Source organism: Pezoporus wallicus, unplaced genomic scaffold, assembly GCF_028554395.1.
Source record: "Pezoporus wallicus isolate ANWC-B61680 ecotype Strahan unplaced genomic scaffold, APGP_CSIRO_Pwel_v1 contig_8787, whole genome shotgun sequence".
Lineage (NCBI taxonomy): Eukaryota > Metazoa > Chordata > Aves > Psittaciformes > Psittacidae > Pezoporus > Pezoporus wallicus.
Window position 1 is genome coordinate 295,391 of NW_026638420.1, and position 22,373 is coordinate 317,763.

At 55.7% G+C, this 22,373-nt stretch overlaps 1 protein-coding gene across 3 annotated transcripts in view; it reads left to right on the forward strand.

Moving 5' to 3' along the window:
• Window positions 1–667: 667 nt before the first annotated feature.
• Window positions 668–22,373, forward strand: part of MYRF (myelin regulatory factor) — a 65,848-nt gene continuing 44,142 nt past the window's right edge. For all 3 annotated transcript variants that reach the window (XM_057410629.1, XM_057410630.1, XM_057410631.1), the window contains exon 1: window positions 668–852. In XM_057410629.1, the coding sequence (XP_057266612.1) occupies window positions 807–852 (46 nt within the window). In that variant the 5' untranslated portion in view covers window positions 668–806. The remainder of the gene's footprint in view (window positions 853–22,373) is intronic.

Sequence of the window (22,373 nt, forward strand, 5' to 3'; positions counted from 1 at the left end):
ACTGGGTGGGAAAAGGCACTTTTTGGGGGGGGGCAAAGACCCGGTTTCGGGCTTGAGAACTGGGGCTTTTATAGTGGGAAAAGGCACATTTTGGGGGGGGGGACAAGGACCCGGTTTCGGGCTTGAGAACTGGGGCTTTTATAGTGGGAAAAGGCACTTTTTGGGGGGGACAAAGACCGGGTTTCGGGCTTGAGAACTGGGGCTTTTATAGTGGGGAAAGGCACTTTTTGGGGGGGACAAAGACCCGGTTTCGGGCTTGAGAACTGGGGCTTTTATAGTGGGAAAAGGCTCTGTAAGGGGACACAAGGACCTGGTTTCGGGCTTGAGAACTGGGGCTTTTATAGTGGGAAAAGGCACATTTTGGGGGGGACAAGGACCCGGTTTCGGGCTTGAGAACTGGGGCTTTTATAGTGGGGAAAGGCACTTTTTGGGGGGGACAAGGACCCAGTTTCGGGCTTGAGAACTGGGGCTTTTACAGTGGGAAAAGGCTCTGCAAGGGGACACAAGGAGCCGGTTTCGGGGGCAGCCCCGGTTCCGGACGGGCTCTCCCTGCCGGCGGGAGGAGGAAGAGAAGGCGGAGGAAGCGGAGGAGGAGCGGAGGGGAGGAGCGGCCGCGGCCGCCCCAGGCTCGGGGGCAGCGGCGGAGGCCGATGGGTTGCGGGCGGCCGCGCTCGGCGCCGGCAGCGGCACCGGGAGCCGGACCCCGCGGCGGGGGCTGAGGAGGGCGGCGGAGCGCAGGGAGCCCCGGGGGATGCCCCGCTGCGGGCGCGGACACTGAGGCTGCCGCCGCGGTGCATGGCAGAGCCATGGAGGTGGTGGACGAGACGGAGGCTCTGCAGCGCTTCTTTGAAGGTAAAGGCTGAGCCTCGGCGCCCCGGTGCGCTCCGGCTGCGTTGCGGTGTGCGTTGGGTGCCCGCCGCCGCCGCCACCCCGTTGAGGACGTCGGAGTGGCCCTCCCCCGGTCCCCATAGGAGCTGGGGTGTGGGGTCAGGCTCCTGCTGCCCTCTCCCCTTGGCACAGCCTCATGTCCTCGTGGGCTGGGTTGCAGGGTGCTGGAAGCAGGATCCCCGCTGTGCGTCCGTCGGGGAACTCGCTCCGATGGAGAAGATGGGGCCTCCAGCAGCGAACCCCACACCGTCAGTGCCCAACCACAGCCCAAACCCCTTTGGGCATCTCTGCAGAGCGGACTCTTTCCCGTCAGTGCAAACCGACAGCAGCTCGTACCTAAACCAAGGGTGGAAAAGGGCTTGTAAAGAGAGTTTGCTCTCGCTCAAGCAGCAGCAAAACGCCGTTGCCCCAGGCACCTGAGGGGTTGGTGGGGACTGCACCGTGTGGCTTTGGGACCTCCATTCCCTTTGTTGCGCTTCCCTTGGTCCGTGTTTTCTTCTCCCCGCTCTGGCTTTGTTGGCTCCGCTCTTCCTTGTTGACTGTGTTGTTGCGTCTCCCTTGTGCTGTTGTCTTTGTTTCTCCTCTCTGGCGCTGGGCTCCCTCCGTGTGCCCCTTGTTCCCCGGTGGGACGTTTGCCAGGCAGAGGTTTTGGTTGCTGTGCCTTGTGCACCTTGATGGGAGCCCCTGGTACCCAACCAGTTGAGTGGGGGACATCGTGCCCATCCTAGCGAGGCTCTGTTGTGTCAATAGGGCCTTACTGCTGATGGGACAGTTTGGGGTCTGCTAGGGGGGGATCCTGGTCCGTGGAGAGCAGGTTGTGTGCACGGGGCAGCTCTGGAGATGGATCCCCTCTGGAGTCCTCGTGCTGTGCTTTGCGTCCCTTCTGTTTCTTTGGCTGGTGGAAGGACTTGCCCTGGGGAGGAAGGTGAAGATGCGCCACAAGCAGGAGATGCTCTTAGAGCAAACAGAGGCTCATGCTGCTCCCTGCTCACTTTCCTCACTTCTGGCATCCGTGTGATGCATCAGTAATGCACCTCCTCTTCTTCAAGGGGAAAAGCATTCCCTGTGTGTCCCAGCCATGGTTTGGGATTCCCAGGAGACCAGGGATGGGAAGCCTCACCACAAGGGCTCTTCTCATGCTCCCAGCCTGTCTTCAGCCTTCAGAGCCTTTGTTTTGCGTTTAGGGTTCCACTTGGACCCATCTCCTAACTCCTGTCCACTGGGCCCTGAGCACCCACCACCTCACTGCCTGTCCCTTCCTTTCCTTTGTAGAAGTGGAATTCCTCTCTCCCTCCCCAGAGCATCGTTTGGCAGGTGGAAGGGTTCTTTCTTCTCCTGTCTTGTTCTTGCTTGCTTGATGCTGTGGGTGACCCTGCTGGAGATGTGGAGCTGAGCTCAAGAGGTCCCTGCCAGCCTCAACCATCCTGGATTCTTCCTCTCTTTTCCCTTCTTTCCCTTCCCTTCTTTCTCACTTTATCTTTTTGCCTCTTTCTCCTTCTTTCTTTCCACCTTTTTCTCTCTTTTGAACTAAAACCACCTCATCCCTGCAAGTGAGGGAACCTGAAGGATGTTTCTGCTTGCTCCCTGTTTAGAACGACCTAAAGCTCAGTTTCCTCACGGAGCCCGTGGTGGCTGATGGCTGTGTTTGGGCAGCAGATCCCTTTAGTGACGTTCTTAAGGAGCATCTATTCCAACACAGCGTTTGAGGGTGACGGGGGAAGAGGAGAAAGCTTTGCAGGGAGGATTCCCACTCGGTTCAGTTGGTGCAGCACAAGAAGGAGCAAGGTTCTTCCCTTTTGTGCACGCTCTGGTCGTGGCCAGACTGAGCCGCTGTGGTTTGGAAGGGAAGGTCCGTGCCTGAAAGCGCAGCACGGAGCGGGATTTGCCCTGGAATCTCGCTGTCCTGCAGGATTAATGGTTTCTGGATGTGTCATCTCATGGGGAACACAGTCTGACAGAGTTTATCCATTTACAGGCATCAATCCACGAGTAGAACCAATCCCTCGCTGCCCATCGCTTCTTTAGGTGTCCGATTCCCTTCTACAGGGAGCATCTTCAAACCACCTTTTCTCCTATAGTGAAGCGGTTTTCCTCCTCGCAGACCACGTCCTCTCCAAGCAGAGGTGTTACACTAAAGGGATTCTTCCTGCAGATACAATTAATTTGGGAATTTCCTTTCCTTTGCTTGCCTTTGCCCGGGATCCGAGCCTGCGGGATGCGATCCCACCGTGGATCAGAGCAGTCCCTTAGTGCTCGGGTAGCACTCGGTATTTCAGTGTCAGACAAGGATTAACTGGGCTCTCCTGGCAGGCTCTTTGGGAGCGGGGGCTGTGCTGGATGAGCTGTGGAAGAGGGCTGGGGGCTGTGCTCCTTCCAAAGCCTGGCATTTGCCTGGCTCCAGCAGCAGGTCCCATCTGTAGAGCAAGCCTTGTCCAGGGCAGTGGATGTTCCCATCATCTCAGGTCCAATTTCCCTGTCTCCAATGTCATAATGAGAGCTCTCAGTCCTTGCTGCCCTGGAATGTATCCGTCTGCTCCTAGAGAGTGGGATCTGGGATGTGCAAGGATGGAGAAGCAAAATGATGTGAAAAGGCCAAGGCTTTGATGTGATCTTATTGCTCTCTGCAACTGCCTGACGGGAGGATGGAGCCAGGATGGGGCTGGGCTCTGCTCCCAAGGAACAAGGGATGGGACAAGAGGAAACGGCCTCAAGCTGCCCCAGGGCAGGTTTAGATGGAGCTGAGGAACAATTCCTGCCCCAGAGGGTGCTCAGGCATTGGAACAGGCTGCCCAGGGCAGGGCTGCAGGTACCGGCCCTGCAAGTGCTCACAAACGCTATAGACAAGGCCCTCAGTGCCATGGGTTAGCGGTGGCCTTGGCAGGGCTGGGGAACGGTTGGACTTGATGGTCTTAAAGGTCTTTTCCAGCCTGGTTGCTTTGGGAAAGGGCTGGGAAAGCGATGGGTTGAGCATCACTTCACACCCTCCTGGAATGAAGATGCTGTGAGTGTGGGTCTGATCAGCAGCACCCTTAAGGTGGGTTTGCCTGCATTGGGAAGCCCATCGCTCTCCTGGTTTCCATTAGGATCACTCTTAAATGTATTTGATGATGCCCAGGACCATCCTGCCAAGGGGAGCTCGGAGGCGGAGAGCGTGGGATGCTGATGGTCCTGGCAGCGGGGCGAAAGGAGTCTGGTCTCTTCCATGGCACTGGGAGTGTTTACGCAGAGCATTCGTAGTCTGTATCAAAGGCAAAGAAGGGAGTTGAAAGCGTCTGACCCTTGGCTGGCACCCTGCTAGAAACCTCACCTTCCTCCCTGCCTGCCCCTCGCGTCAGGGAAACAGTTACGCCAGAGCTCAGCTATTCGGGATCCCGCTCGCTCCCATGGCTAATTTATGAGATAAGAGGCTGGTAAAGAATGTCTATGGGGCAGGATGTGCAGAGCAGGGCTGGGGGAGCGGGGAGGGGGGGGGTAGCAGATGGCTGAGAGATGGAGAAGGAATGGCGAATGTGAAGAGTCTGGGGGTGAATTGTAGGTGGGAAGGGCAGTGGGGTGAATAGGAAGGGCTGGGTTCCAGTGGGGGAATGGAGCAGCTCTTTGCAGGGTTTCACTGAGCACAAGTGGCTGGAGCATTCAGAGGCACGTTTATGGGGTGCCCCATGGGTCTGTGTGTGATGCCGGAGGGGTCGCAGGAGCTGGGAGGGAGCATCAGGCCGTTTACCAGCAGCAAGGCAGCCAGGGTGTGTTAGAGACTGGGTTTGTGCATAGCAGTGCGTGTGTTCATGCCAGGAGTGACTTTCTTGGTGGGTTTTATTGAGTATCGTGGAGTACTTTATGTATGAGGAGGAAAGGCTGCCTTGCAGCCCTGCAGGGAGAGGGCTGGGCCGTTGCCCCGCGTTCCTTGCATGAAGAGGGGTAAAAGGATGGGGCTGAAGTAAAGCACTAAACCCAGGGCTGCCAGGTCTGCACCCTGTGCTGCGTTGTACAGGATGGGTTCCTGCGTGCTGTGTCTGCAGGGAGGTTTGGAGGTGGATGGGAATGAGCAGAGAAGGGTTTCACTGCTCTGGAGTGTGGAGGGGGGGAGCGGTGCTTTCTGGAAGGAGAATCCTAGAATCCCAGCCTGGTTTGGGTTGGAAGGGAGCTTAAAGCCCATCTGGCTCCAGCCCCAACCCCTTCCACTGGAGCAGCTTGCTCCAAGCCCCTGTGTCCAACCTGGCCTTGAGCACTGCCAGGGATGGGGCAGCCACAGCTTCTCTGGGCACCCTGTGCCAGCGCCTCAGCACCCTCACAGGGAAGAGCTTCCGCCTAAGAGCTCATCTCAGTCTCCCCTCGGGCAGGTTCAAGCCATTCCCCTTGGCCTGTCCCTACATCCCTTGTCCCAAGCCCCTCTCCAGGTTTCCTGCAGCCCCTTCAGGCACTGGAGCTGCTGTCAGGTCTCCCCTTCAGGAGCCTTCTCTTGTCGAGGCTGAACAAGGCCCCTGCCTGGTCAGTGCCAGGCTGCCCCTTAGCCCTTTGCATCCCCTAACCGCATCTTCAAGTGCTGATGCTGTGATGGAGAGAGGCTTTGCTGCACCGCCTGCGTGGAGCTCTTCGAGTAAGAGCAGAGCGAAAGCAGCAGGGAAACCCTGTGGAGAACCATGGGGTTGATGTGAGAAGCCCAACGTGATCCCTGCTGCGCATCACTGGGTGCTCCCTCCCCAGACCTCACTCTGGGCAGGGTGACAGCATCTCCACGGCCCGGCTGGTGCAGTGGGGAAGGTAAGAGGCTTTGTGTGCAGTGCTTTGCACGGGGCCAGCCCGTGACAGAATGGTCCTGGGGAAGCTGGTACAGCACAAACACATGACCATCCCTCCTGGTAATCCCCCTGCAGAGCCAAATCCCAGCGCGCAGCAGCAGCCTCCTCCCGGGCCCTCCCACTATTCCCAAAGGGAATGGGGGAACCCGCAGGCAGCAGCGCTGGGACCTGGACACGCTGAGCTAGGCAGCATGGTGACTGAGGGGCAGAGCAGGGACGCAGCAGGATCCTGACATCTGCTCCCACCATGCTCAGGATGCGCTGGATCCGAGCAGGTAACGGCAGGGTTCTTCCCACCCTTGCTTTCCCTTCTCCATCTCTCTTTTCCAACGTGATTGCTTCCTGGTCCCGTTCTCTCTCCCTTCTATTTCAAGCTTCCCCTGCCCACTCCATGTGGGGTGTCCGTCTGCGCAGCACAGGCCATCGACCAGAGCAGGTAACGTGAGGATGCTGCTGAGCCCACTCCATCCTAGGGCATAAGGAGAGAGCAGGGAGGAGAGGAAGATGTGACTTTGAGCTCATCACCGGTGGTCTGCAGAGCTTGGCTGAGGCCATGGGGGGAAGCTGCCACCTCCATCCCAACAGGACCAGCAGCAGGAGGGTCCTAAAGTCTTCTCTCAAAGCGCAGGTTCCCATCCACTGCTCGGGACAACGCTAGTGCAGAGCAATCTGCTGCTGCCAGTATGATGGTGTGACAGTGCTGGCACTTCTCTGGAGTCTTCCTTTTCTCCCTGGTCCCCCTCCCAAAACTCCTTCTTTCCTGGCTGGGAAAAGCACAGGAACCATTGTATGGAATCAGGCCAGAGAGCTGCTCATAGGAGGGTGGATCCTCAAGGCATCTGATAAGGGGTGGGTTGTGATTCAGAGGGAGCAACGGTGAGCACAACACCCGCAGAGGCTCTGCGGGTCGATGGAGGTACTTTGCCCGTGTTCTGGTTAACGTTATCTTCAACGGGTTGATGTCCTGGACACGGAGCAGGACGGGCTTTGGGAGGAGGCAGCAGGAAGAGGTGGCTGGGAAGGGAATGGTGCTGGAGGTGTGACCAGGCTGATGGAGACGGGCACGGCGGTGACTCAGAGAGCCCGGTGACCCCCGCTGCTCCCTGCGCGGGGCTTGCGCAAGGGCTGCTGCGTGCCAGGGCATGGGGAGGAGATGCCGGGCAAGGAGGAGCCTTACAGGGGTGCTGGGCAGGCAGGATTCCCCTCCGCACCCTCACCCTTGTCTAGTGTTCACTAGGAATGGCTTGTGGGGCCGAAGTCATCCCAGCTGCATGTCACTGGGTGCGTAAGCGTGGAATAGAATGGATCCTGGGAGGATCCAGCATTGCCTGAAGAAGCATGGAATGGTTTGGGTTGGAAGGGACCTTAAAGCTCCTCCAGCTCCAATCCCAGCACCTTCCACTGGAGCAGCTTGCTCCAAGCCCCTGTGTCCAACCTGGCCTTGAGCACTGCCAGGGATGGGGCAGCCACAGCTTCTCTGTGCCAGGCCCCCACATGGGTGCTGTGCAGGGAAGTTCTCCCCATGGACTTCCTGCTTCCTATCATAGTTCTGTGGCCTGCTTCCTGCTTTACCCCTTTTGTTCTCCTTACTGCTCTTGTTCTCTGCATGGTCACATAGTGAGAACCAGAAGAGGCCTTTCAAAGGGATGTGGTCCTGCTGTCCTGGACCACTTTGAGTTTAGGGACGTCATGGATTCTTCCTCCTGGGACCAGACCCAAGTGATGTGGAGCTGGGAGCTGTGCTAGGAAGGTACCAGCCTATGGCCAGTAAAACCCCTCTCCCACAGCAGTGCTTCAGGTGCTGCCCAGACAGGGTCCCAGACCGTGGCTTGCATCCCTCCAGTGCCTCTCTCCATGGGGAATTCCCTGTCTGGGGATGGTGTTGCTCCGGCAGAGCTTGCTGGGAACCCCTTTGCCTCCTTCCAGTAGTGCTGCAGGTTGGGCTTGGACTTTGCACCCTCTGATAAGGACCTCACCGAGCTGAATGTGTCTGAGGAATCATTAACCAGCATGTGCCTCGCCAGAGGACAGGGGAGCAGCTGGGACTGGAGCCACAAACAGCTACAGCCTTGTGCCTTTGGGCCCGAGCTGGTGCTTGCAGGATGCCCCTCCTATGGGGCAGCATCATATGGGAGGGAGAACCCAGGCCATGGACTCCTTGGTGCTTTCCAGGCACAAGTGGGCATGGACAGAGAGGGATGAGGCTGTGTTAGATCAGCAGTGGAGGTGCAGAGCCCGAAAGAGGGTTTGCTGCTGTGCAGGGGAAATGGGCGCTATTAGAAGTTGAGCGTGGGTTGAATTGAGCACCACATTTGGCTGTGTGGTGGCTCCACTTATGGTTTCGTAGCATCAAAGGGTGGTTTGGGTCAGAGGGAGCTTAAAGCTCCTCCAGCTCCAACCCCAACCCCTTCCACTGGAGCAGCTTGCTCCAAGCCCCTGTGTCCAACCTGGCCTTGAGCACTGCCAGGGATGGGGCAGCCACAGCTTCTCTGGGCACCCTGTGCCAGCGCCTCAGCACCCTCCCAGGGAAGAGCTTCTGCCTAAGAGCTCAGCTCAGTCTCCCCTCAGGCAGGTTCAAGCCATTCCCCTTGGCCTGTCCCTACAGGCCCTTGTCCCAAGCCCCTCTCCAGGTTCCCTGCAGCCCCTTCAGGCACTGGAGCTGCTCTCAGGTCTCCCCTTGAGGAGCCTTCTCTTGTCCGGGCTGCCCCAGCCCAGCTCTCTCAGCCTGGCTCCAGAGCAGAGCTGCCCCAGCCCTTCGTTGTCCCTTTTGCCCTGCACAGCGGGCACAGAGAACATCTTCAGCCTGACTCAGTGGATGTGGATGGTCTGGTCACCCCATAGCCATGTGCTCCCCTGTTCAAGGCATGTTGGAATGAAAGGCTTCCTTCCCAAGGGAAAATGGGATGTGATGCTCAGGGCCCAGCACTTATCTCACTGAACATTGTTTTGGTGCTGTTGGAAAGGGAGATGTGGGAGTGGGGCTGGGGAGGGTGGCCAGCCCTGGCTGCAGAACCAGGATGCTGGATTTCGTATGGAATGAGAGCCAATGCTTGTGGATTTTGCTGCCTCTCGGAGTGATGGGGAGCAGGACTGGTTGGAAAGGCCGAGGCTGGAGTTTTTAATAGCCTCAATGTGCTCAGATCCAGGATTTGAGGGCAGAGGAAAGGGTGGACCAGGGAATGCCATGTGGCTGTGATCAGCATCCTATGGCATGGCCACAGGCTGCAGGCAGAGGTGGGAATCTGCTGCAGCACAGCATCAGTGCTTCTCCTTCACATCTCAGTTGCTGTGAGAGACCAACGTGGCCATAGGAAAGCTGGTATCAACCTCTGCAGTGGTTAAAGTCTTCTTACCCTCTCGTTGTCTTTTCCCCAACAGCTCTTCCTCATCCCTTTTCTCTATCCAGTCTTCTTACCTTCATCTCATCATTTGCTTGCAGTGTGTTGAAGGAGTTTACGCCCTGAGTGGTTGCAGACTGCATGAGCAGGAAGAGCAGCACAAGTGGGGCTGGGATTGCAGAGCAGTGTGTAGCCTGAATGGACTCACTGAAGCGATGTGGGATGAGACCAGAAGTGAGTCAGGAGCTCCGCTGTTGCAGCAGCCATGGTCTGGCTTTGGAGCCATCTCTGCTTCTTTTAGAGCACAGGAATTAAAGCACCTTTTTGTGGGATTGATTTTCTTTCCCCCTGTGGGGTCTTTGTCATCACCCCGGCATCACCACCGTGTGTTATCTCGGTAGGCTTCCAAACCAAACTGAGCCCAAGGAGAAGAAGGCAGTAGTTGGTGGGGAGGGGGCAATGCAGAGGACATGGGGTGCACATGGGACAGGATTTGTGGAAGGGGTAGGGTTGCCAGAAGGTTTGGAGGCCCAAGTCCTGCCAGCTGCCCATCTGCTTTGATGGCAAGGACCATGGAGCCACTCCTGCTTGCAGCCTTGGGAAGTGAACGTAGCATAAAGAGTAGGTTCCGCTCAATTCGGAATATGGAATTCACGTAGTTTGTGTCTGACAATAAGCAATCCACAACTGTCATTTATGACATTTAATCCCATGGGCTGATTGCAGCTAGCAATGGAGATAAAGAGGAACCCAAACAGCTTATCAGCCTGCTTGATCTTGGCTGACTTCTGATGTTATGACAAGCGATGGTTATGGACGTTGATTCCTTAGAGCACTAAAAAGTGTGCTTTGGCTTCGTTGGAAATGAAATATAGCTTAAACCCTGTGGGTTATAAGGGCCATGAAGCCATTTCACTGTTGGCTGCTTGCTGATAGTGGGCTTTTCCCTGATGAGGTCCCATCCAAATCAATACCTGAGGTCAGCGAGCAGTTCTGGGTAGGGGGAAGTAAGAGGACTTGTGTCTATCTCGCCTCCCTCTGTCTGTAGGAGCCCAGTCTTTGGGAAGGGGTGTTGGAATGGTGAGGTGGGTAGTGAGGAGTTTTCACATGCAGTGCAGTGGAATGTGTAGGTGAAGAGAGAGGGGTGATAAAGGATGTTTCAGAACTGATCTCATAGGTGTTGATGGGCTGGAAGGACACAGGAAACAGCAATGTGAGGACATACAGACTGTGGAGATATATATATATATCTCCATGTATATATATATATGGATATATATGGAGATATATATAAATATCTCCATGGTCCATACAGCCCAGAAACAGAATTTTGGGTGCTGGAGGTTGTGCCTCATGCAGGGTCTTGGGAAGAGGAGCTGGTTGACGGTCAAGCCAGTTATTCCATAGACCTTAGAATCCCAGCCTGGTTTGGGATGAAGGGAGCTTAAAGCTCCTCCAGCTCCAACCCCAACCCCTTCCACTGGAGCAGCTTGCTCCAAGCCCCTGTGTCCAACCTGGCCTTGAGCAGTGCCAGGGATGGGGCAGCCACAGCTTCTCTGGGCACCCTGTGCCAGCGCCTCAGCACCCTCCCAGGGAAGAGCTTCTGCCTAAGAGCTCATCTCAGTCTCCCCTCGGGCAGGTTCAAGCCATTCCCCTTGGCCTGTCCCTACCATGGGTTTTCAGCACAACTTTGACTCCGTGAAGGCACAAATCAATGGTGATTCTGACATGGGGCCAGGTTTGGCTTTGGAGGAGATGGGAATGGTAGCAGGGACAGTGAGCTGTGATGCGCAGTAAAGCTGATACCAGGCATCACGTGTAAGTTGGAGCACTTTCCATTGGCTCACCAGTGGAGGGAAGTAGTGGGATTTACTATGCTTTATTGCTTAAACCCTCCTCTCTGCAGTTTTGGAAACCAAACCACGCTGAGAGTAAGCTATGAGGGCTCAATAGTGGGAATGGGATGCAGGAAGTTGGTGGGATGTGTCCTTGTTCTGTGCTTTAAATGTGTTTTCCTCCCTGGGGATAGGCACTGCCTGAAGGAGCCTTATGGAGGTCTCTGGTTAGGCAGAACTAAACCCGAGGTGGTTTCTTCTATGCTCAGCCTGGTGTTTGAACAGCTCAGGGCGGTGGTTGTTGGGTTCAGGCCTTTGCTGGTACAGGAGAACCATGTTAAACCTTTTGTGGTGTTTCCCAAGCTTGAGAGCACTCAATAAATCCAGAAGCTTTGTCCCAGTGAGTGGTTGGGCAGTCTCAGTTAAGGGGCAGTCTCAGTTAAGGTGTTCATCATAGAATCATAGAACAGTCAGGGTTGGAAAGGACCTTAAGATCATCCAGTTCCAACCCCCTGCCATGGGCAGGGACACCTCACACTAAACCATGGCACCCAAGGCTCTGTCCAACCTGGCCTTGAACACTGCCAGGGATGGAGCATTCACAACCTCCCTGGGCAACCCATTCCAGTGCCTCATCACCCTCACAGGAAAGAATTTCCTCCTTAGATCCAATCTAAACTTCCCCTGTTTCAGTTTGAACCGGTTACCCCTTGTCCTGTCACTGCAGTCCCTAATGAAGAGTCCCTCCCCAGCATCCCTACAGGCCCCCTTCAGATACTGGAAGCTGCTCTGAGGTCTCCCCGCAGCCTTCTCTTCTCCAGGCTGAACAGCCCCAACTTTCTCAGCCTATCTTCATACAGGAGGTGCTCCAGTCCCTGAGCATCCTCGTGGCCTCCTCTGGACTTGTTCCAACAGTTCCATGTCCTTTTTATGTTGAGGACACCAGAACTGCACACAATGCTCCAGGTGAGGTCTCATCACTGGTTGCATTGCAGCAAGGGGGAGGTCCAAACCTCTTTGGACTTATGTTGGGCTGGTAGAGGTCTTGCCCTGAAGTCTTTATGGTTCAGGTGAAGGGTGGAAGAGTGGAGGGAAGAACCTTACAGAGGCAGCTGAGGACCACCTGGGACAAAGTGACTTCTCCTGTCTGTTGTCAGCTTGTTCCCTTGCTTGCTCATAAGACCCAGGCAGTGGCAGTAATGATGCTGAACTGAGTTTTGGGTTGGAAGGAACTATCGGATCTTCTAACCTGAGCCATAGAATAGCTTTGAGCAGTGCAACCTCAACCTGAAAGTGTGGAAGAGCAATACGGTTGGTGAGTTTTTTACTACCACAGAGAATCTATCTCTGCGATTGAGGTTAACATCTGTGCTTGCAGGAACAACTGTGGGGCTTCTCATCACGTGTGGTTGTAGGTTTGTGTTTCATCTCTAAAAAGCCCAAACCAAACCAACCCAAAACCCAACCAAGTAATCAACCCAAACCCCATAGCTCTGGTCTGGGGCTCTGATAGGGGTGAGTATGTCCTGAACTGTGAGAAACAAGTCAGTCTTTGCCTTTGGATTAGCCCTGAGAGCCCTTAAGGGCTGAGGACTTCTCCTAGGGACTGGAGAAGTCAAAGAGGCTTGGTGCGGAGCATCAGGAATTGTCAGCAATTCATTGGCTTCCAAAGAAGAAAATTGATGGAGCTGGGAGCAAGCTGCTCTAGTGGAGGGTGTCCCTGCCCATGGCAGGGGTTGGAACTGGATGAGCTTTAAGGTCCCTTCCAACCCAAACCGGTCTGGGGTTCTATGAAATAGATTGGTGTGGGTTTCCAACTGGAGGGCAGTGGGGCTGACTCAGTGGCTGGGCTCAGTGCAGGTCTCTATAAAAGGAAGGTCCTGGCAGAGGCAGAGCTGAGATCTGCCAGCCTCTTCCTGTGTGCCCTTTCCTGAAGGCCAAGATCCATCTTTTCCTTCCTTGTATCCTTGCGCGAGCAACGACACGGCAAGAAGAAGAAGCCATTACCGTTGGGAGCTTCTTTTGTTCCCCATTGGCAGAGATGTCGCAGGGATTGGAGCTGTAGGAACAGCCATCGGGCAAATAACTGATGGAGGCTGCTGTGGTCGTTCAGTAAGTGTGGATTTTCCCTCTGGGAAGAGAGACTGCTCAGCAGTTCCATCGGATGTGTGCTGGTGGGAAGAGGTGCTGGGTGCGGTGGTGCGGTGGTACCTTGGACAGCAGCGCTGTGCCGCCGGGGCCTTCCCACTGCCCTTCTGTGCCAGGAGGTCAGCTCCAGCCCCATGGAGAGCCCCCCGGGCGGTGGGGATGGGAGGATGGCCAGCTTTGGCAGGATGGGAGTTGCAGCCTGTTTGCCATTTGTAGACGCAGCTTGGGTGGAAGAGCTTCAGAAAGTTCACTTGAGCAATGAATGAATCATGGGATCATGGGATGGGTTGGGTTGGAAGGGAGCTTAAAGCTCCTCCAGCTCCAACCCCGACCCCTTCCACTGGAGCAGCTTGCTCCAAGCCCCTGCGTCCAACCTGGCCTTGAACACTGCCAGGGATGGGGCAGCCACAGCTTCTCTGGGCACCCTGTGCCAGCGCCTCAGCACCCTCAGGAAGGTGAACTCTGCTGTCTGGGGGGAGCTTTGGGTGGCTGCAACTCTTCTTGTGCATCTTCTTGGCTCAGCTTTCCCAAGCAAAACTGGTCAGTCACCACCACAGCCTTTTCGATGACCTTTCAGTCATAGCTCCCTGTGTTGCTCATAGAACCATAGAACAGTTAGGGTTGGAAAGGACCTTAAGATCATCCGGTTCCAACCCCCTGCCATGGGCAGGGACACCTCATACTAAACCATGACACCCAAGGCCTCGTCCAACCTGGTCTTGAACACTGCCAGGGATGGAGCATTCACAACCTCCCTGGGCAACCCATTCCAGTGCCTCATCACCCTCACAGGAAAGAATTTCCTCCTTAGATCCAATCTAAACTTCCCCTGTTTCAGTTTGAACCCGTTACCCCTTGTCCTGTCACTGCAGTCCCTAATGAAGAGTCCCTCCCCAGCATCCCTATAGGCCCCCTTCAGACACTGGAAGCTGCTCTGAGACTCTGCTGAGGTCTCCCCGCAGCCTTCTCTTCTCCAGGCTGAACAGCCCCAACTTTCTCAGCCTGTCTTCATACAGGAGGTGCTCCAGCCCCTGAGCATCCTCGTGGCCTCCTCTGGCCTTGTTCCAACAGTTCCATGTCCTTTTTATGTTGAGGACACCAGAACTGCATAGGTAGTGAGGAATTGTCCTACAGCCTTTGGAGGGAGATAACTCCGGAACAGATGTTAGCATGTCTCTGCTGAGGTTAAGGAATGGTTTATCACTTGTGTGTCCAAGGAAGCTCCCTTCAGAGCTGGGGCCTGGCTGGAAGGCTTGGGACAAGGGATGAACCCAGTGTGCTCTGCTGGTCTGGTGGGAGTGGGGCTTGGTCAGGGCTTTCTTTGCTCCCTGTCCGTGCTCAGCTCATGACTCATGGAGCTGCACTAACACGTGCTATGGATGAATTTTGCCAATAGAACCCTCTTGGGAGGATTGGTGGGGACAAGGAAATAGGAATATATTGTCAGAAGTGTTCCTGAGCTAGTGAAAATCCCAAATCAGCTTTTAGTCCCTAAGTTACCTCTGAAACCTCTGTCCATAACTGGTGGTGTGGGGCACCTGAAGCACAGTGGGGCTGTGGTTGTGGTTTTCTGTGCTGAGAACAATTGCTTTGTCTCCTTGAGCTTCTTGTATCTGTTGAGAGGCTGTTTGCTGCCTCACTGTTGCCTCAGAGCACAGTGGACTCTGCAGCTAAGAGGAGCCCCCAAGATACCCAAGAGGTGGAATTGCTCCTCCAGCATCTCTGCGAGTTCTATCTTTATATCGCTTCCAAAAGCTGGTGACCAGACTATTATAATTAGTAGAGAATAATTAATAGAGCTGAATAATTAATATTCATTAATATGAATATTCATACTCATTGCTATCAGACACGAGGGCCATGGGCTTGCTGGGGCTGTGCTTTGCAAACACGAGGAGCAGATGGTCCTCCGTGGCCTGTATGGTTCATCTCCATGGGAAGGCTGTTGCTCCCTGATGGGTGCAATGTCTTATTTCATGCTGATGCTGTCAAACCTTCCACCCCAGCTGCCATATCCCCTTCACAAGGCTGAAGCTCCCTCTCAGCAGGCTGCTTATTCCAGTGTGAGCTCATATACATAAGGATGCAACCACTGTCCAGCCTCCTGGTAACAAACAGGCCAGATAGGGACTTCTGTAGAGCTTCTTGTGCCCCCCAAGCACTGTTATTTTGACCTTTTCCGTGGTCTTTCCAGTATTTCCATGCCCTGTTTCAGACAAACAGTGGAGGAGAGCAACAAAAACCCCTGCATGGCTTTGCACCAGGTACCAGTCCCTGGGTCTATGCTTGTAACCCCTCTTTGATGTCTCTGTATTAACACCTGGATTTCAGCTCCATTGGTGACGCTGTCTTTGGTCTCTCTCATGTTCTCCCTGCAGGGGAGGTTTCTAATCAGGGTGGCATTTGGCACTGGAGGACTTCAAGGCTGTAAATGCTGCAGGACATGGGCTGCCTGGTTGGTATCTGAATTGACACCAACCAGCAGTGCAGAGAACTCGGGGTGAGCTGTGACAGAGGCACCTCGATGAGTGTATTTAGCAACCGAAAGATGCTCCAAGCACTGAGAGGATGAAAAGTGGTGCAAGAAGATAGCCAGAGGGAGGGAGACATCCTCCCTGCTCCTGGCTGTGATGGATGCTGGGGTAGCAAGGGGAAGGAAGAGCATAAGGATTGCTGTGCCCAGAGCAGTCACAGGAGACAGTTAATGCCAGGCTGATGGTAGCCAGGGCTGGAGGAGTTTGCCTGGGGTTAGAAGATGGTGAATGGCCCAGCTGTGAAGTCTTTGCTCTTTAGCACATGGGGACTGGTGGTGAGTGGAGATAAGAAAGGCAGCATTGAGGTTGGGCTTGGAGGAGTGTGGGGCTGCAGCATCATCTCCCAAAGGGAAGTGCTGGAAGTCCAGACACAAGGCAGAGCCACAGGGAGTGAGCTGGCAATGAATGACCTTATGCTGGCCTGGACAGAAGGCTCTAAGAGGTCTTTTAATCTATTGATCTAATGACTCGTGCGATTGGGGTGATTTCCACTCGTCCCTCATCACTCGGCTCTTTGTCCCAGTGCTGGCTGGCAGCAGGACAGGGTTGTTCCCCCAGGACGTACACGCTGCTCTCCCAGCAGGTGCTTTACAATAGCAGCAGCAGCAGCAGCAGCAGCGTGTGAGCTGGTGGAAGAAGCTGGGTGAGAAGTGTTGGGAAGCAGCAGCAGCTGCAGCCTGTGGTGCTCTGTGATGGAGCGCAGGAGGGATGGGGACCAGAGCTCTGCCCAGGCAAGGAACCAGGAGAGGGCTCTCGGTCCTGACCTTCATGCATCTCTTTTGAGCTGTCATAGAATCCCAGCCTGGTTTGTGTTGGAAGGGAGCTTAAAGCTCCTCCAGCTCCAACCCCAACCCCTTCCACTGGAGCAGCTTGCTCCAAGCCCCTGTGTCCAACCCGGCCTTGAGCACTGCCAGGGATGGGGCAGCCACAGCTTCTCTGGGCACCCTGTGCCAGCGCCTCAGCACCCTCACAGGGAAGAGCTTCTGCCTCAGAGCTCATCTCAGTCTCCCCTCGGGCAGGTTCAAGCCATTCCCCTTGGCCTGTCCCTACATCCCTTGTCCCAAGCCCCTCTCCAGGTTTCCTGCAGCCCCTTCAGGCACTGGAGCTGCTCTCAGGTCTCACCTTCAGGAGCCTTCTATTCACAGTCTTTCATAAAGGTGTTACCACCCTCCTGCATCCCTTGTGCTTCTGCACCCACAGCTCAGGCAGTGCTGCAAAGAGCCTTCTCTCCCTTTGGACCCATCTCACCCTTATTTAAGTCCCGTTTGCCTCCAGTTGTGATGCACGTGGAGACACCTCATTCTGCTCCTCGAGAGGAGCTGCTCTCCCTGCAGGAATGTGTGCAGCCAGTGCCTCCCACCTCCCTGTGACCTCCTCATCCTCTCCTCCGTGTGCTTCCCTCCCCACCAGCATCCTCGAGCAGCGTGCCAGGCTCCTTCCCCCTCGGTTTGTGCTCACTGCTTTGAAGTGAGACCCAGAACACACAGGGAGCTCACGGCGTGGATGGGATCCAAGCAGCACAGTTGGTATCTGACTTGTATTGTCTGGCGAGTGTTTGCTAAATCCCTGGTGCAGGAGCTATGTTCCAGGGCAGGAGGCGGCTCACACTTAGACAATGCAAACAGCAGGGTTGTCTTCATGAAACAAAGCTCAGTTTCAGTCTGAAACCTGGATGGGAATAGCCAGGACAGCAGTAATCCCATGGGATAACGTCTTCTAATGGCATCAGTACTTGTGGGGGCTAGAGAAGCTTTGCTTAGCTTGGGAAAAGCCAGAGCATGAAGGTGATGGAGCAGGTCCATAAACACCTTGTTGAAAAGGAGCTAATTCGGAGCAGAGGGCTCTGTAGTTCGGTTGTGAAGGGTGTGGGGAAACACGGTGCAGAGCAGGGTGAGGAGGTAAAGGGTGGGAATGGCTTAGTGTGTCCCTTAGGAGTCAGGCTGAAGCCTGATCCCAATTGCATCTGTCCAAAGGACGGTTTGGTGGGGGACACCCTGGGTAAAACACTGCGGTTGGTGTGAGTTGGTGATGTGATTGTTGGTGTTAAGATGGAGACCAGGGTCCAGCTCTGGGGCAGCAGCACAAGAGGGACCTGGAGCTGTTGGAGGGAGTCCAGAGGAGGCCATGGAGATGCTGCAATGGAGCAGCTCTGCTCTGGGGCCAGGCTGAGAGAGCTGGGCTGGGGCAGCCTGGACAAGAGAAGGCTCCTGAAGGGGAGACCTGAGAGCAGCTCCAGTGCCTGAAGGGGCTGCAGGAAACCTGGAGAGGGGCTTGGGACAAGGGCCTGTAGGGACAGGCCAAGGGGAATGGCTTGAACCTGCCCGAGGGGAGACTGAGCTGAGCTCTTAGGCAGAAGCTCTTCCCTGTGAGGGTGCTGAGGCGCTGGCACAGGGTGCCCAGAGAAGCTGTGGCTGCCCCATCGCTGGCAGTGCTCAAGGCCAGGTTGGACACAGGGGCTTGGAGCAAGCTGCTCCAGTGGAAGGGGTTGGGGTTGGAACTGGATGAGCTTTAAGCTCCCTCCGACCCAAACCACCCTTTGATGCTACGAAACCATAAGTGGAGCCACCACACAGCCAAATGTGGTGTTCAATTCAACCCACCCTCAACTTCTAATAGCGCCCATTTCCCCTGCACAGCAGCAAACCCTCTTTCGGGCTCTGCACCTCCACTGCTGATCTAACACAGCCTCATCCCTCTCTGTCCATGCCCACTTGTGCCTGGAAAGCACCAAGGAGTCCATGGCCTGGGTTCTCCCTCCCATATGATGCTGCCCCATAGGAGGGGCATCCTGCAAGCACCAGCTCGGGCCCAAAGGCACAAGGCTGTAGCTGTTTGTGGCTCCAGTCCCAGCTGCTTGGAGCTTGGAGCAAGCTGCTCTAGTGGAAGGTGTCCCTGCCTGTGGCAGAGGTTGGAGCTGGATGAGCTTTAAGGCCCCTTCGTCCCAAACCAGGCTGGGATTCTCTGAGTGCCCTGTACCTGTGTCCTTGGCTGGGCTACTTCTTGGTTGTGTTCTGCTCTTAGATCCTTGGAAGTGGCCCTGGGTCCTGGGATGTTTGTGCCATTGGAGGTGGGTGAGGACTTACTGCAGCGATGGCAGAGCAAACCCAATGATGTAAGCAGCTTTTGGTTCCCTTTGTGATCTTCTAAGGAGCTAATTCTGGAGCAAACTCTATCGCAGTGCAGCACTGAGAGTAAGCCCTGTGCAGACTCACATCCCAGCTGTGTGAGAAGGAAAAGCCCCGTGACCTGACCCTTCTGCTTGTAAAAGCTCAGTTTGGGTTGCACAAACGCGGTGCTGGCCCTGCCCGAGTGCTGGCACAGGCCCCATCTCGATAAATCCCTCTGCTTTCTTCCACTCACTCTCCTCTGGAGCCCGTCCAGGCTGGACAGGAGGGACCCTGTTGCCTCCCAGTTAGAAGGGAGGAGCGGAGCACCCGACCTGGACGTGGTGTTCCAGGCGATGCTTGGCTGCTTGGGCTTGTGTTCTGGTGCTCTTTGATTATCAGTCTTCCTGCCTGAGGATGAGGGTTGTTTTGTGCTGAGGAGTTCCAGGAGGGGCAGCTCAGCTCCAAGTCCTGATTCCCCTCTAGGTGTGTATTGAGCCCACGTCTTCAGAACCGGGATGAAAGAGGTCTCCGGAGCGGCTCCTGGATCCCCAGGTATCCCAAGAGCCATTCCAGGAGCACAATCCAATGGTGGTGGTGGCCCTGCAGCGAGGTCAGTGTTTGGGGACTGTGTCCCTGGGCTCTTCCCCTGGCAGGAGCAGAACAGCAGTGCCGTTGGTCAGGGATCTACCATGAGCTTTGTCACATCCCTGTGCCTCTCTGAGTCTTCATTGTTCCCCAATGGAAGAGGTGACTCCTGTCCCCCAGAACCTTCAGTCTAGGTCCAGTTAGTGGCCTGCGGAGAGGGGTACACAAGAGCAGGATTAGGTCTCCTTATTTACTGTCTAGTCCTTTAAGTGCAGCCCACTAAAGCCGGGTGAAATGGGGTGGCTGATGTGCTGTGAGCAGGTGAGGCTGTGCTGGAAAGCCCTTCCCCATTCTTCATAGCAGCATCCCAGTATCCCAAGGGAGCTGCAAGGATGCTGGAGAGGGACTCTTCATCAGGGATGGGAGTGATAGGACAAGGGGTGATGGGTTCAGACTGAAACAGGGGCAGTTCAGGTTGGGGTTAAGGCAGAAGCTCTTCCCTGGGAGGGTGCTGAGGCGCTGGCACAGGGTGCCCAGAGAAGCTGTGGCTGCCCCATCCCTGGCAGTGTTCAAGGCCAGGTTGGACACAGGGGCTTGGAGCAAGCTGCTCCAGTGGAAGGGGTTGGGGTTGGAGCTGGATGAGCTTTAAGCTCCCTTCCAACCCAAACCATTCCATGGTTCTATGATTCCAGTCTTCCTCCCACCCTGGGGAATGGAGGTGCGAGGGTCACCGAGCTGGTGGGTACCTCCAGCGTGGGAGATGCCAGCTGAAGTGACCTCCTCTGGTGCCGTTACCCCCTCCAGCACCCTCCAGAGAGGCAGATAAAGGCGTTGTCTTCTGCCTCTGTGGGTCTCCAAACAAACAGGGCAATGTGCCCCCCTGGGCAGGCACCTTGGACCCCGCCAAATGGCGAGGCTTGTGTGGGTGCTGCTGTTCCTGCCATCCTAGTGCATGAATGGACAAGCAGGGCATTGACGGCTGCGGGGACAGGCACAAACGCTCCACTGTGTCCCCTCTCACACCTTCCCCTCCTCCTCCTCGGCCCCAGTGCCCCGAGGACAATGGCTCCATCCATGCCAAGGTTCACAGCTGGCAAGGGCGGAGGAAAGGGCAGGACAGGGGTGGAGAGCTGGATGGAGAAGGGATAACGGCTCAGGGAGGGAAGGGATGAGGGGAGATGGAGAGGTGGGACAGGGGAGGAGATGCTGCGAGGTGGCTGGTGGAGAGGACAGGAAGGAGAAGGGAGGAAGAAAAGCTCAGGAGGGTTTGGGAGGGAGGAGGAGTGGTGATGCTCACTCATCCCTTCTGCATGGAGCTGCCTGCCTTCTCCTGCAGGGCTCCCTGAGGGATATGTCCATGCCCTGCTGTGGCACAGCAGGATGATTTCCTGTTGCTCCTCGTGCCTCTTCTGTCTTGGGATGTCTCCACCACACACCTTGTCCTCCCTGAGGCCTGGGAGATGGAGAGAGAGGGCATTATTTCTCCATATATATACCTAAAAAGGGTATATCTACTGATTTCTATCCCCTGCTGCTAGTATGTGAGGGACAGCAACACTGCACACAGGTACAGCGGTGAGGGTGGCTGTGGGCTGGAGCCAGGCCGTGTTACATGGTTAAGGACACTTCCCAGCTTATCCAGAGGCATTTTGTCACGTATATTCTCCTGTGCACATAAGCTGAGGAGTTGTGGGCCTGTATGAGAGCAGGAAGGAGCCTTGCAGGAGATAGGGAGATGCTGCTGTGAATGGTGGTACCCGGTGTGGGCACTGGGCTGCGGGATGGGGATGGTTTGGTTGTACCTGGTTCTGGTGTGGTTCATGACTCTTTTGCCACTCACTGCTCAGCCAGGTTGTTGCTCCAGGGTTTTCCTGGCCTTGGAGACCCTGGAATGGTTTTAACTCAGGTCCTCTTGGATCTCCTTAGCCCTGTGTGGTGTTTTCCCAGGATCTTGTCCCATGGACACCAAGGGCTCAACCTTGGCCGTGTTTCTGGTGTGACTTTGGACCTTGGGTTTCTGCTCCAGCAGGAATGAGGGATGCACAAGCTGTTCCGTTGCTTTGGAGGGGCAGGGCTGTCCTTGGTGATGGGACAGGGGTGGGACACAGGGTGGGGGCTGTAGCTCTGCATCGACTGGGGCAGACCTACCTTTTGTGATGGGAAACGTGCTGTGTTTGTGTGTGAGTGGGAGCAGGTTGTCCTAACGTAACTGAAGCTACTCAGGGATAGGAGTTAGCAGTGAGTAACCAGCCAGTGTAGCTCAGCATAGCTCCATCAGCACCAGATCAAGCCAAGGTCCCTGAAGTTGTATTGACCCCCATCTAGAAGTTTCCCCCACCAGCAGGCTGCCCTGAAGAGGATGAAGGAAGATGATAGAGGAGATGTGGTGAGCCCTTTCGCACCCCATGGAGGACCCACGCTGTGGTTCAGAGAGGGGGACTTGGGGTCCCCTTTGGGTGCCTTGGACAATCAGGGCTTCACTCTGAGGTGGTCCTGAGAGCACTCGGGGGGGAGCTGGGGGAGTGGGTGATGTCCCACTCAGGTTACAGCAGCCCCTTTGCTGGAAGCGACTGGTTATCGTTAGGGACAGGTAATAAAGAGCATTAATTAAGGAGGAATGCTGGGCTGGTAGCCAGGGGGAGGCAGGGGCTGCATCCGGAGGGAGTCTTTCCATCCCTCCATACCCTCTGGACAGCCCAGGGTTGGGTGCATGGAGGGATGGGGACATCACCCCACTGTCCCTTATGCAAGCAGCATATCCCCACTGCGGGTGGCGGATGTGCAGCCCAGGTCTCTGGGCAGGGTGTTGCTGTGATTCCTCACTGTATCCCACTCCATGCATGGGAATGGAAGGATGCAATCCCCACCTAAGCAGAGCTGGATGCTCAAGCATCACCCTGCATGCAGATGGGGTCCTGCTGATGGGGAAGGAGGTCTGAAGCCAAGCGCTGGCCCTGCAGCACCCTGGGCTTAGGCAGTGTTTGGTTAACCAGCCCCAGCGCAGATTCCTCCTGCTCGCGGCCAGGCCAGCAGCCAATCTGCCAGGACCAAAGGATAAACAGGGAAGGAAGGAAAAGGGGGGTGCTGAGCAGCAGGAGGCCCCGGGAATGTGCCGATGCGGCAGCCCAGCCCCGTGGTTGCA